General features: G+C 42.0%; 3 protein-coding genes across 3 annotated transcripts in view; 2 read left to right on the plus strand and 1 right to left on the minus strand.

Annotated features, from left to right (window-relative positions):
* LOC112569938 (ATP-dependent RNA helicase TDRD9-like) overlaps positions 1–11,487 on the minus strand; it is a 39,507-nt gene extending 28,020 nt beyond the window's left edge. Inside the window, 1 exon segment of the mRNA XM_025248043.1 lies at positions 11,467–11,487. The gene's annotated coding sequence lies outside the window, so the exon portion shown is untranslated.
* On the plus strand, positions 1,810–10,312 carry LOC112569941. Its single transcript, XM_025248049.1, is given in 5 exon segments — positions 1,810–2,676; positions 3,950–4,418; positions 4,421–5,740; positions 6,543–9,129; positions 9,690–10,312. Coding segments are annotated over 2 exon segments (741 nt in total). The 5' UTR covers positions 1,810–2,676; positions 3,950–4,019; the 3' UTR covers positions 4,763–5,740; positions 6,543–9,129; positions 9,690–10,312.
* A 12-nt stretch (positions 11,488–11,499) lies between the features above and the next one.
* Positions 11,500–14,464, plus strand: LOC112570445 (RRP15-like protein). Its single transcript, XM_025248863.1, is given in 6 exon segments — positions 11,500–11,617; positions 12,020–12,361; positions 13,261–13,346; positions 13,589–13,658; positions 13,660–13,739; positions 14,294–14,464. Coding segments are annotated over 6 exon segments (774 nt in total). The 5' UTR covers positions 11,500–11,575; the 3' UTR covers positions 14,448–14,464.
* Positions 14,465–14,631: the final 167 nt, after the last annotated feature.

The following is a 14,631-nucleotide window of genomic DNA, read 5'->3' on the forward strand; positions in this document are numbered from 1 at the left end:
GCAGTGGCACAAAATATCAAGAAAATATGTTTATGTTTGAAAAAAGAAGAAAGAACAGTTGTAGGAAGAAATATTTATGTAGCATACAGATAGGGATGGCTGATAAATAAAGAGATAGACTTTAGTGAGAGACATCACCTGCTCTCGAAAACATGCTAAAACATATTCTCCACAAACAAAATTATGAATGGGTCACTTTCAAAGGCTGACAACGTTAAGCTTTCAGCAGTTGTCTGGCGGATGATAAGGATCGAACCCACACCGCAATGTGCCATCTTAATATCACCCCCTATGCCGATATCCGAGAGTCCCCTTCACCACCTCCCGGCACCTGCCAGTGATAGAACATGTGAAATTCTTCCAGAACATTATTGCATTACTGCAGTGGTCCACGGGTTTTCAATGGACTCAATTTTCAAGGGCTGTTTGCTGTGGAAGCCAAGCGTGTCCCACTCTATTTAAATTGAGAGAGATGGCGTGAAGATTGCCATTATAGTCGCTTCCCAATGCCGTGGCGTGGGGTACGATATACGGGTAGGACACGGTGTACAGTGCTCGCACCGTTCGGCGCAAGGTAACCTATTCTGCAGGTCAGCGGGTGGCAGCACAAATGACTCAGTCTATCGGTATTGGGGGTAGAGGTGGAAAGAGTGGTCGGTGGTGGTGGTGTGGAGATCAGGAACTGTTGTTCGCCGGTGCAGTGGTTCGAAGATCGTGCGATCGTTAACTCCTCCCAACACTCTCTTAGTCTCCATTCACCTTCGCGAGCCTATGCATGTAGATAGACAAGCACGTACACACACACATACACATACACACGCACGCAAACACACATGTGCACGTACATTTTAAGGTGACCGATATTTGATCGGTAATCTGGCTTGACAGAGAGAGGGGGTGCTATCTTGGAATATTATGGAACAATTTTAGTAATGCCAGTTTTATTACAGCTCTCTTTATGTAGAGATACAATGCTCAAACAGCGTACACCATGCGCCTAAAATAATTCTGACTAATATTCTGGTTAATTCTAACTTTGTCTAATAAGGTTAGCAAAACTATGATGAAGAAAGCTCACATAAATAATTCACAAATAAATTTTCTCTTGAGTCGGACAAAAATACAATCTACCCCTTTGAATACTATCAATCATGCTCCAATGGAGATTCCTTGCATTATTTTTGACAGTATTTTTGTAATTTGCTTGTCATTCATATTGTCCCACTCGATGATAATCAACCCATTCGTAAGTACCAGTTGACAAATTTAGACTAAATTAATTAGTAAATAAACATAAAGCTCGAAATACCGCTATTACTCCGAGCGGAGGCGGTAGGTGGCGCCCCGATCGTTCTCGATGACGTCGGTGTCATCGAGTGACCCAGCTCTGGACGAAAAAGTGCGCAGGTCGATTAACGTGTGCGATTTACACGTGGAGAGCTGAGCACCAGGCTAGCCTCATGTGTTTGTGGTAATTAACTCCCCCCTCCACTCCAACCACCACCACCACCACCACCGTAGCCCCTCTCCTCCCCCACCCACACGAGCAGGAAAAGCCATCGTATTAAGAAAGTCATCAAAGGCCTCTTGTAGACACATCACTTGTAAATCAAGTAGCAGGGACTGCACTGCACGGGAACAAAAATTCTGGTGCCTTAAGGTGGAGCTCACAAAATCGGGGTGTGTTCATCGTCGTCGTCGTCGTCATCAACACCAGCATTGGACTGGACACAAAGTGATCAGGGGTTACAGTTTGTAGCGTAAGCAAATTAGACAGTAGTTTTTCTTGCTTTTTGAAAACAAGAAAACGTCATGTGACTATCATCATAAAGCCTGTCAGTTATTGCTATCAGTATTTTCAAATCTTAAACGAATCGAAAATTTGGAAACGACGTTACCTATTATAAAATCCCCAGCGTTTTATTATGAAGCAGTGACTAAGAATTATTAAGAAGCGCCTTCGTATAAAAAAGCTGGTCGGTGCGACACCTCTTAAGAGAAAAAACAAATTCTAAAGAAAAAAACCGTGGATTAAGAAGATAAAAGACTCCCCTTGTGTACTCTGCGGAACCACTTTATCAACTTGACACACCCTTGACACACGAAGGGAGCCCACTCGATCTCGCTGAAGAATTAACGTCGAAGGACTGCAAGTATGATGCCTCTAACCTACTCCTGACACTTATGGCGAGGCAGAGTTGGGTCCGGACTTCCTGCCCCCGCGGGTGTTTCTCGTGTTTCTGTGGAACCTTCACATCAACAGCTCCGTCAACATAATGTTCAGCAAGGCAGGCGCGAATCACATTACAGAAAATGACCGCATCAACGGCTTGTACCGCTCCACCCTACACCCCAATTCCCCATCCATGACGACGAACCCTTCTCGATCCAAGGCTGAAGCTCGGTTGTATGTGTTAATAGCTTGTTAGCTGTTGTAAGAACAGCATGTAAGGCCTGCAAGGGTGGAAAGAACAGCGACATGTTTGGACTTTCTTTACATCGAATCGACGCAAGATAGTGCTGCCTCCTGTAGGGACACCCTCTCTACAGAAGTATTCCAGAGTTCAGGATTTTTTTTTTTTTTGCTCAAAGGCTTATTATTATTATTTTATTAAGGAGGACTGGGAGGAGACGATTTCACATACCGCTTATGAGGATATCAAGGCTGCAACGATCGTAAGTAGCGGTCTAAGTACATAGCAACGACATTTTTGCTGACAGATTGCCGCAGACTTTTAATTTAAGGGAGTGATGTTTGCTTTATAGCTATAAGATCTCATTCTTTTCACTGTTCTTACTTTTAATGTATAATTGCTTCGTTCTATCAGATTCCATCGATATCTATGTAGCACACCCTTTAATGAATGCACAGTAATGTGTATCCTCACCCACTCTAAAGAAAATGACTTAATAAACATTTCAGTTATATTTAACTTGAGTGTGATCTGCTTACACTGAACAGAAACCTCAAGTTTATTAAAAGGTTTTCGCGTCCAGAAAGCAAAGATAAATGATGTCGCTCTGCTTTTAGGATAAAATTATCAGACGAGTTTCAAGTGCAGCTTAACTAAGTTCTTGTCCATAAATTTTGCCACCTACCAACAATTGTTAAATTATTTTTTGTCACTTTGCTCTTCCGTTCGATGAATAAATATAATCGCCTTTTTAAAAGAGCGAATTCACTAGCAAACAGAATATCGTTATACTCTGACAGTAGACGTTGGAATGATTTGAGAGAGGGGGACAATAATGTCAAGTATTATAGACATGAATATGAATTGGTACTGAAATTGATCCGAGATTGGGCTATGAATATATCCCCAGGCTTCACCATTGCCTCCGGCAAAAATACTGTAGATTGGACTGTTGCACTCCATACATGCACCAGGAACGTCACAAGGCCAAGCTGCGTGACGTCCTTGTTCGTGACAGAACGCTCGCGGAGGCTTTTCACGAGAGCGCGCTTTTCCAAGCGGATGGACACGAAACGACAGGAATAATACGATATTCTTTCACACTCCACTGTTTGTTTTTCCTTCAGACGTTAAAAGAAAATGATCACACTGCGGTGATCTACGTGCAGGTGCATTCCAGACTGATTTCGATGCATTAGTACTCGAAACTCGGGTGGTTATTTTCTATCCTTCCCTGGTACATTTTAAAATTTAGCCACTAAGCCTGCATTTTCTTACGCCAGTTTTTGAAAGTAAGTTCAAATCAAACATAATATTTGAGATTGCTATTTACGCTCGTGGGAGAAAATAGCAAAACACACATTAAAAAAATCCTTCACACTGAGGCAAGGATAAACATTCAAGATTCATAAACAAAGTTTTGCTGTTATAATGTCCGTTTCGGTGACTGCCGATCGCACGGCCTCGAGTTGGCAAAGCATCTTTCAAAAAATGAGCCAGAAATTTCACGCTTCGTGATTTTGTTTTGTTTTCAGGTTTAGCCATAAAAACTGCCACATCCCGTGACCTCGGCGTGAGAAGACGCAACACGCTGTTGCGGTCACGATGGACAGTGAGCTGAAGAAGACCTCGGTCCGCGCCAACTTGTTGGAGAAGAAGCGCTTCGAGATGCTGATGGCAGGGTTCGAGTCCGCCAAGCGCTGCGTGGCCGTGGACATGAAGAAGTCGCAGCTGGACGTCAAGCGACGCCTCAAACGCTACAAAGAGCGACAACGCGAGATTCTCGCCACCAGGTCTGGGAACTCGCCCAGCGACATGGAAGACTTCGTCTTGAAGCAGCTGCGGAAGAGGAGCCCTTTGCAGCAAGGAACACGACCCCAGACATCGCCCAGCCTCCCCACCAGACCTCATCTCGCTCTCAGCGACGATTGTTTGGCCAGGAAGCCCAACGCCGTCCCCAGACAATGGCGGATATCTACGAAGAGGGCGACGATGATAATGATGAGGAGGAAGAGGTAGTGGTAGCTGGCTTGTCACACTGCCGTCGATCCAAAGTCGACCTGCGGCCATCCACGGCGTGGTCGGCGATGCTGGGTACCAGATCCACTCGCAGTGCAACGAACGGTGCCGGTGCAGCGGAAGCGAGGTTGTTGCAGCTGAGAACCGGACACCTGGGGTCACCCGCCAGGCAAGTGCGCTACCTGGACGACGAAGAGATTGAGGAGCGCTGCGCCATCTACCGCTTCCTGCTGAGAAGTTACCGGCAGAAGGAGCACGAGCACGTGGAGGCGCTGAACATGCGCGTGCGCCAGTTCTGCGGGTGGCAGGGCAAGGGTCAAGCCCGCTAGTTGCGACACCTGGCAGCGCCCCCCAGCAGCGGGGGTTACCACCCATCTTACAACACCTGGCCGCTCTGCGTGTGTCGCATTCCGCGGTCGACGTCAACCGAAGACTAACCCTAACCAAAGAACGAAGACTTGGTAAATCATGATGAAGGGAGGGCGAGGGGGAATAAGAAAACAGATAACTGAACGTTTTGTGTTCGTTGTCTAAATAGTGTTGACGTCAGAGACTGCCAGCTGTTTATTTACCTAAGACGAGATGCTCAAGTCCCATGTGAATGTCTTATCAGATTATTGTCTCATGCTTCACTGAAAAGACAATACCTAAACATTTTGAATATTTTTCTTTCTGTATTTATTTCATGTTTCCTTTTTTATTTTTCCTCTCTTTTGTCTGTTAATTTTTTAATATTTTCTCCTTCTTTCTGTCTTTCTGACCCTACCCGCTACACCTTCATGTTTTGAATATGGTTTAGGTAATTACGTGCTACTCTGAAGATCCGGCCAAGATTTTATTTCCTCTCCTCATAAAGAATATGCGTTTTTTTAGAAATTTTAAAAAGAGAAAAATTGTCTTGTCAATTATTGTTCATTTTTATAATAGCTTAAACGGACGCGGAAATAATCCGAATTTACATTTTGTAAAGATATTTTTTAGGTCGATGGTTTGTGTGTGTTATCGCTCCCAAGATTGTTGCTAGTGACGATGATGGTGGTGGTGATGATGGCGATATGGTGTTGACGTTAATGCTTATCTGTGTCGCTGACACAAAATGTCAGATTTTAATTAGCATTTATTTGTTGGCAGCTCTTAGAATGTTGTTAGGCAAACGTGTAACGCTGCTCCAATATCACAAACTCGCGATCTTGTGTTATCTGTGCATTGTCTTATTCATCTTCCAAACCATCCTAACGATACAACGTGCTGATTCAGTGCCACCCATGAACCGTTGGTTATTTATTTAACCACCGCATGGCATTTGCGTAAGTTGCATCTGTTTCTTCTTTGATTTACACAGTTACCTTTTTTTATAAATTTATCTCTATATCCATGTCAATTACAATGTTTGCACACTTGAGTTTTAAGGAAATGCTAGGATTAAATGTCACAGGGTTAATTGCTGTCTTTTTTTGTCTTTTTTTTAGAAGTCAGTTTTCAATCCTCTTTCATGATCAGTTATGCTCACCACTGTCTACCTTGCGCACCTTTCCTTACATTTTTAATCGTGGGCCTCGCTGAATTTTTAAACTGTCGGCACGTTTGTAGTTTTGTGAGCACAGAGCATTAAGCTAGCCATCACATGGAGAAATGGGATTTATAAATTCTATTCTTCTTCTTCTTGTTCCAGCATTCATTTTTAAATAAGAACGTGATAAATATGAAAAGATAACTATGCAGTATATATGGTGGATATATATACTGAACGCATAATATAAATAATACATACAATGTGTTGAAGGATGTCTTTTATGTGACAACAGGCGAACATTTTCAATAAAAATCATGCAGCTAGCGGCACATACAAAGAATTAACCCAGACTGATGCGAAGAAGGGAGGCTGGAGGAGTAGTTTTAATACCGAAATCATTAGCTGTAATAATTTAACTTAATGCATGTCGCTAGTCAGGGTTTGAATGTGTGTCCGTTACAATTCAGGTTTGTCAAACATGCGTACACAGGTATGTCAAGTCGGGTTAAGTTTAACTCGTACACATTTGACAGGTTAGCCTTGCAAGGTCCCTTCGTGTTACTGACAAATGGTCCCTCGAAACATTCTCGTTGCAGATATAAACTTACTAAAAAGAAAGGAAGTAGCACGCTTATGTGAAGAAAAAATAATGAAGATGAAGTCCTTTCCGCCAACGTTCGTCTCGTTTCCAAGGCAACGATCCTTGCGAGTCTTGCTCCTATCACTTGTTCTCTACAACGCATTTCTGCAGCACGAGGCCGCTGCTGCTGCGACTGCGTCCAGATACTTTGCAGACCTAGACGTTCAGCATCACTCGGACTTCTCCCCTCCCTCGCAGCACGTGCCTGAAGATGACCAGGCGACGGAGCATGCGGTCAAGTCCGCTTTACCAGGTAACGCTGGTGCCAGCGAGCACTTGAGCTCTCCCTTGCACAAGTACTTCCAGTCGTTCGCTGGGGCCAAGTCCCGCTTTCTGGGTTCCGATGAAAGTCCCGCGGCCGCCCGTCACGCAACGCAGACTTCTAAACGTGAGGTCTCTACCGTTCACGGACGGAGCGACGTTCCCACGTCACCGCCCACTGCTCTCCAGTGGTAAATATTACACTACACACGGCCGACTCCGAGAACCCGACCCATCCCGTGCCTTCCACGCAGAAGGAAATCATGCGAACGAGCCAACGCATCTCCATGACGACACGCGGAATGCTGTAAGCAAGCACGCCAGCAAGCTCGGCAAGATGAACCAGGGTGGGCAGTTCTTCGCGAGTGGTCATCCCTCCGGCAGCTGGCAAGGTTCAAAAAATGATCTGACACATGACAATATGCAGACGTCTGGAGATGAGAACTCACAGTACGGTCCAGCACAGCAAGAGACAGGTGAGCAAACAGGTCCATCTAGTCATCTGCAGCCATCCTCTGACCAAAGTGATTACCAATCGCACAAAGATCACGAGTACATCGATGGTCAGCCGAAACTATCCGCACAGAACCGAGATAGGGCAGACCCGTCAAGTCAGGCGACGGAGGATAATAGTGAGGACACACCAGACGAGGGCGCTGAAGCATTCGCAGAGGAAAACACAGGGATGGCTGGTAAAAATGCCGAAGCCACTGACACCAAGATTGAAACTGCGGTAAAAAGCAGCAGGAACACATTGACCGGGCAAGGTCAAGAGAACTCACTCGATGGTCAGCCGAAACTATCCGCACAGAACCGAGATAGGGCAGATGCGTCAAGTCAGGCGACGGAGGATAATAGTGAGGACACACCAGACGAGGTCGCTGAAGCATTCGCAGAGGAAAACACAGCGATAGATGATACGAATGCCGAAGACACAGGCGATAAGATGAAAAGCACCAGGAGCAAATCGACCGGGCAGGAAACTTATGTAAGGTCTTCTGAAAATGGGATGAAAGAATCGAGAGCTTTAGATTCAGCTCAGACTGACGATGGTACAGACAGAGAAGGCCTAATGAAAATTATTGGTATGCTTATTAAAAGCGAAGAAGCCATGAAATCTCTGTCTAATATGCTAAGTAGCAAACAAGAGAACCTCGACTGTTCGACGACAGCTGAAGAGTGTGTTGACAACGATCAGCCATCAGAAGACTTAGCCGCATCTTCAGTTCCTGAAGACTCGCCTGGGGATCGACAGCAAAATCTGAGGATTCAAGAAGAAAAGGTGCCGGATACTGCGAGAAGCTCTGTCGAAGATGCTTCAAATCCAGTAAGTCCGACAGTTTCTGATGAGCTAGACGTAATTGGGATCGACCCTGTGTCGCAAGACGCTAATAAGGAAAAGTTTGACAGCCCCTCGATGCCTACTACCTCGGTTGTCGAGGTGGACGAGGAGCATCTTCAGAAAGATTCTACTGCATTTGGGCAGCAAGATTCAGCAACTCACGTAGATGACGAGGAAAATCTGCTCTCGTTCCGATTCTTCAGAGACACTCCAGACAAAAAATGCCCACAAAAGTCATTCCTCTGCGTCTGTTAGCAACAAAGTCGAGGGTGATAATAAGCAAGAAGATATTGTACCTCAAGCAAAAGACATAGTTCCTAATGTTTTAAAGGGTCTTGCTGTTTCACCGACCGCTGACTTCGGGCCAGAGGACGAAATCGCCCCCTTCTTTCCATCATCCCACACCCAACGCATGACCAGTTTGACAGCAAGTGACGTACCCTCCGCGGTAACAGATGCTGCAGTAGAAGGCAAGAGTTTCTCAACGAGATCATACCTGGTTTCTCCTGCAGGTGGAGATGACCGTCAGTCCGTATCCTTTGCTAGTTACGTAAACGGTATCTCCGACAAAGACTGGATGTCCGCAGAACCCAGTCTACATGCCGAGAGAGAAGAAGTTGGGGAACGTTCTGATGTTACTATTATGGTCAGCTGACTCGTTTCCGTCGTTCGTCTGATGCAAGGCAGCAGCAAGAAACTGCCGACGTCGCCTATCGCTTTCATCAGATAGCTTATGCTGATGATGATGATTTTTATTATTATGATAATGATGGGGCTGATCTGAGTGCACCGGACGTGACAAACAGCAACATTAAGTTTCTAGAAGACAAGGTAGTAGGCCCTGCACAGCAGCTTGTCACAGGCAGGACCGACGTCTTCTGGCCACAACGCACATCACAAGATCCTGTGTCCATTACGCGTTTGAAAGCTACAACGCAAGGTTAGACTAAAAGATCAGTCTGCTCTGCAAACGTCTCTCTCTCACACACACACAAACTCCCATACAACCACTCACTTACCAAAAACCTATTAATCATATCAACAACAACCAACCGCATATTGATTTATTAAAGTAATACAATTTATTGTTTTTCCCCTAGTCATGGCGCTGTCCAGACAAAATAAGAAGAATTAAAAATGTGGCACAGCTGGCGTACCGGCTTGTGAATATTTTCTCCTAGCAATGCTGCCATTCCAGTAGAGAAATCGCTTAATTTTGTCACCACAGAGTTAAATTTGCTGCTGGAAACTTGTTCGTATTCTCCGTATAGAAAATTCTATAGTCTGACATCTAGTCTTTAGTCTCGACTGCTCTAAACAGGGACTCGTTGACTCAAAACTTATGGTAAAAGTTAAAACTTCTGTTTCGTCTTTTGCTCAGGTGTCATGGTACACATCCTGTTTAGTGTTTCGGTCAAGAAGCTTCAGTACTAAAACCATGGCTGCAGAATCTAACATGACAAACAATCTGAAAATCGTTTATCATTTCATTGTTTTCAGGAGACAGCACTTCTGTTCAGCTTGGCAATGAAGGTTTTCTCACACAAGTAGAAATGCCGACCACAAACAAAAATGGAAGTGGAATCTCGAACAACCTTCAATCCAACAGTAAACCTACCGACATATCGATCGCTGCCTAGAACACCAAATAGTGTGTGATTTGTGCTCATCCTGCACCACGTTGTTTACACTACCTCAAACATCCCTGACTTTCGGTTTTTTTATAACCCATTTGTTACCCCCTAGTTTTGTGCACATCATTGTCAGGCATGTCACCTTAAATTTTCCACACAGTGGTTAATGTTTACATCTCCTGTCCTGTCTTTAAGTACTTAAAGCACTAGGGTGAAGTTTTTCTTTCTATTAGTTAGATTAAACTCAGAACAATATGTTTTGTTGACCTTTTTCTGTGTAGCTCAAGCACGGAAAAGCATATTCACTCAGATTTGAAGAAAAAAAATATCTTGCACTGCGCTTTATCCATTCATTATCGGAAAAACTTGTACCCAACTAATCCTTTAACAATTAACCAAGCTATCAATTCAATTGTTTTACTTTTAAATACAAAAGAATATAATGAATTGTGGATTACCAAGAAAAAGAAACTAAAAAATTAAACCGAACAAAATGCATGGTCTTTCTTCTGACACCTTTTACACACATAACAACACCTTCATATAACAGTATCGAGTTCTGTACTGAAGGCATTCGATCTGAGCTTTGCCCTACAGTATTAAATGATGATTAAAAAGTCATGTATATAAATGTTTAGGAATTATCAAGTCAGTCGACAGGTCCGCCAACGCCGCGGATGGCTGCTTGGTTGATAAGTAACTTGGTTTGTTAACAACTTCTGTGGTCTTTTTCGTTGTTAGGTTCAGTGCCCCTCCATGACCCAAATGCGGACGGGAGGCAGAGAAAGAGAATGACAAGAGAACAAGAAAAGTTGCAGCATATTTAGAATGATAGATAAATAAATAATAAAGATTTACAAAAAGTATTATTGACTTGTAAGTATTAGTGTAAACACAAAACCCTGCTACCTACCTGCAGTGATCACAAGTAATAAAAAGAAATTCCTTGGGTTTTTTTTAAACAGTACAAGACATATAGTTTTAAAAGACATTTGGTTAACGTCTTTAAATTTCTGTAGCCAAAAATAATGGAATCTGATAACTAATTATGCTTGAAAACCTTGATTTGTGGGACGAATGTATTTATTGTTGGGCATGTGGGAAGTATTGGGTTTACACCTCCTTCCCGGTTTCCTTTCTGCACACGTACCACAGCAAAACAAAGGGTGGCAATGATAGTAATATGTAGCGGGCTTCATAAGCATCTCTGTGTGTGTGTTAATATCTGGCAATGACAGTAACAAGTAACACTAGCAACATGATTCGTAAGCATCAGAAAGTTATAATCATCCCTTCCCCCATATCATCAGAGTCTCTGCTATAGTTACAAACGAACTATCACGTAGACACCAATATCTCAAGTCTACGGCTAGGTTGGTTGAAACAATGGATAACGGTTGAAATCACCTACCGTTGTAATCATGCTCTGAGATCAGTAACGTTCACACTTATGCACAAAAACATTTGAAGAAAGATCGGTGCCCGAAAATCACATACTCGTGCATGTGAAAAAAATTAGAAATAAAAAAACTTCCATCCCTGCAAATACCATTGCGGAAATGTAACAACTATAAAGCAGGGATAGCAGATAAGTGTGGACCAGAAAATAAAAATTACAAGCAATTGCAACAGCAGGAACTCACGCAAACTATGAATTTCCCCGAACCTCCCAACAGTCTCGTCTGCCAAAACACGAGTGAGTTAGAGTGGTGTCCCTTACTAAAACAACCATGGCCACCGTACACGTGCAGGATGGTAGTTCCTCGGATAACACCGAAGACAGCGATCAATATGGTAATTAAGCTGCTGATAATTGAACTGTTTAACAAATTCTCCTACCCAGGAATTGTTTTAGAACAAATGAACGAGATAGGCGACATATACAGCATAGTTAAACTTGGAACGTGCATCATTTTGATTCTAAGTAACTTGTTTTTGTTTTCAGCATTCAATGTGTAATGTTACCTAAAATGTCACTGAATATATCCTATAGTTTATTTGCTTGATTATGCAGGTAAGCAGCCAATGTAGCTGGTTAACACAAGCACAATACACAGTGTTGACTATAGCTACAAAGCTTAAAATAATGTCTGTTTCCCAAACGCTACTTTTACGTCGTCTTACATTTCCATTTTTTTTTTAAATTAAAATATTGCATGTAACTACCCATAATAATGTTCTTATTAAAAAATCCAGGCAGCAATGACGAGGAAGACAGTGATTCTGAAACCAGTCTTAAGGACAATGCAGCAGACGAAGACCACAATGACGAAGGAAGACAGTGGTTCTGAAATCAGTCTTAATGACGATGCAGCAGACGAAGACCAATCTGAAAAAAGTGGTCTTGCTAATGTCATGGCAAAAATTCTCAGCAAATCAACACCAGAGAAGAAGTCTGTGATTCTTTGTCGTGGTAAAACAGACAGAGAAATACAGAAGAAAAAACGATCGAAAGGCAATGAAGACAGCCGAAGTCAAATGTGTCAGATTCTGATGAAAGTTTTAGTGATGATCCAGAAGCTAGGAAAAAAGCTGCCATGAAGAGAAAAATGGTTTGTGGTTTTTGACTTTTACCATAGATATTTGTTACTAACAAATAAGATTTTACTTTTGCTTTCATTTCGAAATAATTTTGTGCATAAATTGAGATCTCATGGTGACAGCCCTGTAGGAAAGTATGATGTGACTTGTGATAAAATGTGTAATTTGTCAAATCTGCATACTTTTCATTAGCACATTGTGTAATGATGATGATGATAATAATAATAATAATAATAATAATAATAGCAAAAGTAGTAGTAATAATATGGCAGACAGAAAGTGAAAAAGCAACTTTTGATGTTCAAATCTTGCACTGCACTCAATCTGCTTATACGTTTTAAGAGTACCTAATGAGCTCATGATAGTCAAACATCAATGTTGGTGTGATACTAGATGTATTAAGGTAGCATTTGATTTTAACATGCACAGCTGGCCATAACAGCTCATGATTGAGTGTGGTATGCTGTTTTCCTGTTTGCTTTTTAGTCATGCCAACTTGCTTTGAGAGTAATGACCTTTAACTGGCTTTTTTTTTTATTTTTAATTTTCTATTCTGAATACCTCAACCCTCTGCTCCTGAAGTTGAAAGAAAATGGAAGAACACTTTACACTTGAGTAGCTAAAAGAATAAGTGAAGAACTTGTGTGACCTGCTGTTTTAAATAATTCTGTAAAAGGAATAGCATGACTTGAAGCTGTGACATCACCTCATGCACATCTTTCAGTAGTTTTCAGTCATTTTAATTGGAAACTTATCGATGCAGGTGAAACTGTGTTGCATGCTTTCCTATCAATTTTATCAAGTATCAAAGTAGCCCTACAGAACTCTATAATTCAAGCAGTGTTTTAGAAGAAATCTAAAGCCATCATATAAAATATTTAAAACTTTTGTTACAGAAAAAAGAATTGGGAGAGATAGCACGAAAGAAGCCTGATGCACTGGACAAGGAAAAAGAAAGAAATCTGACCAAAATAGCCACAAGGTGATTTGTGTTTAGTTAGCTGTCAGTTTTAAATTTGATTGAAGAGAGCAATTCAGAGAAGGTGGGCTAGAGAAAACATATATGCAAACTATACATTGTACAATTATGTTTCTGACAAATTTTATAAAGAATCTAAGATAAAAGAGCAGTATGTTCAGATCATTTTTTTACCTGAAAACAGTTTAAAATATCTGCCATAGTTGTACACAGTACTTTGACGGAAAAGTCACTCTGCTTCTCAGGGGTGTCGTACACGTGTTCAATGCTGTCAACCAGAGACAGAAACAGCTAGAACAGCAGCTTGGAGAAGCAGGGGTCCTCCGAACGACGCAGAGATAAAGTCCTATCTTCCATGACCAAGAAGAGCTTCCTTGATCTCCTCGATCAGACAAAGTCAAATTCTCTTCTTACTTCGAAGTCAAAACGAGCAAAGCGAGAGGTTTGTCATGATCATCCCATGCTTATTTACCTTTATCAGTAGCAGTTTGCTTCTTAATGCACTATGCTAGATAAAGAACCTGTCTTAAGCATGTTTGGTGATAGAGTAAGACCTCTCCATACGACTAAATTAATATACGAGTAAATCGAGATATGAGCAAAATATTCAGCAGAAATTAGATGTAGAAGCTTGATTTTTATATGAGAAAAATAGTTTTCATATACAAGTTTTTGACATTAAAGCTCGGTCGTGTTAACATATTAAACTCGTATATAGAGGTACTACTGTATTCGACCTTGGAATGAAAAGTGGTTTGTAGTAGGAAGTAATTATACTGGTTGACTTTATTCATTGCTTACAGTCAGCTCTTTATGTATGGAAAAGTGGGGTTGGAATAGAATTGTTTGCATGTGAATGATTGTGAGATGGCACAGGTGGTGTGTGAGAAAATGTGTAACGCATTTTATTTTTTTAATAAACTGGTATTTATTTTCCTCCAGACTTCAAGGACAGATAGAACCTGTACAGAAGATTCAGAAACATGGAATATCTTACGAGATGATTACATGATGGGTGCAAAAATGAAAGACTGGGATAAGGCAGATAGTGATGATGAACCAAGCAAGAGCATGGACACACAGCGTGTATCAGACAGTAGATAAAACATTTGACTTGCATGGTTTTGTCTTTCCAGTCTTTTTCAAAGCGAGTTTGGTAAGTACGAAGTAAGTGCGTGGGTATGCACGTGTATAATTTTGCATGTGATGTCACAGCCAAGTCGCTTTGTCTTGTTTCCCAAATGTTGAGAAGGTTATAAGGTATTCGGCAAGTGTCATACGAAAGCTC

Source organism: Pomacea canaliculata, linkage group LG8 (assembly GCF_003073045.1).
Source record: "Pomacea canaliculata isolate SZHN2017 linkage group LG8, ASM307304v1, whole genome shotgun sequence".
NCBI lineage: Eukaryota > Metazoa > Mollusca > Gastropoda > Architaenioglossa > Ampullariidae > Pomacea > Pomacea canaliculata.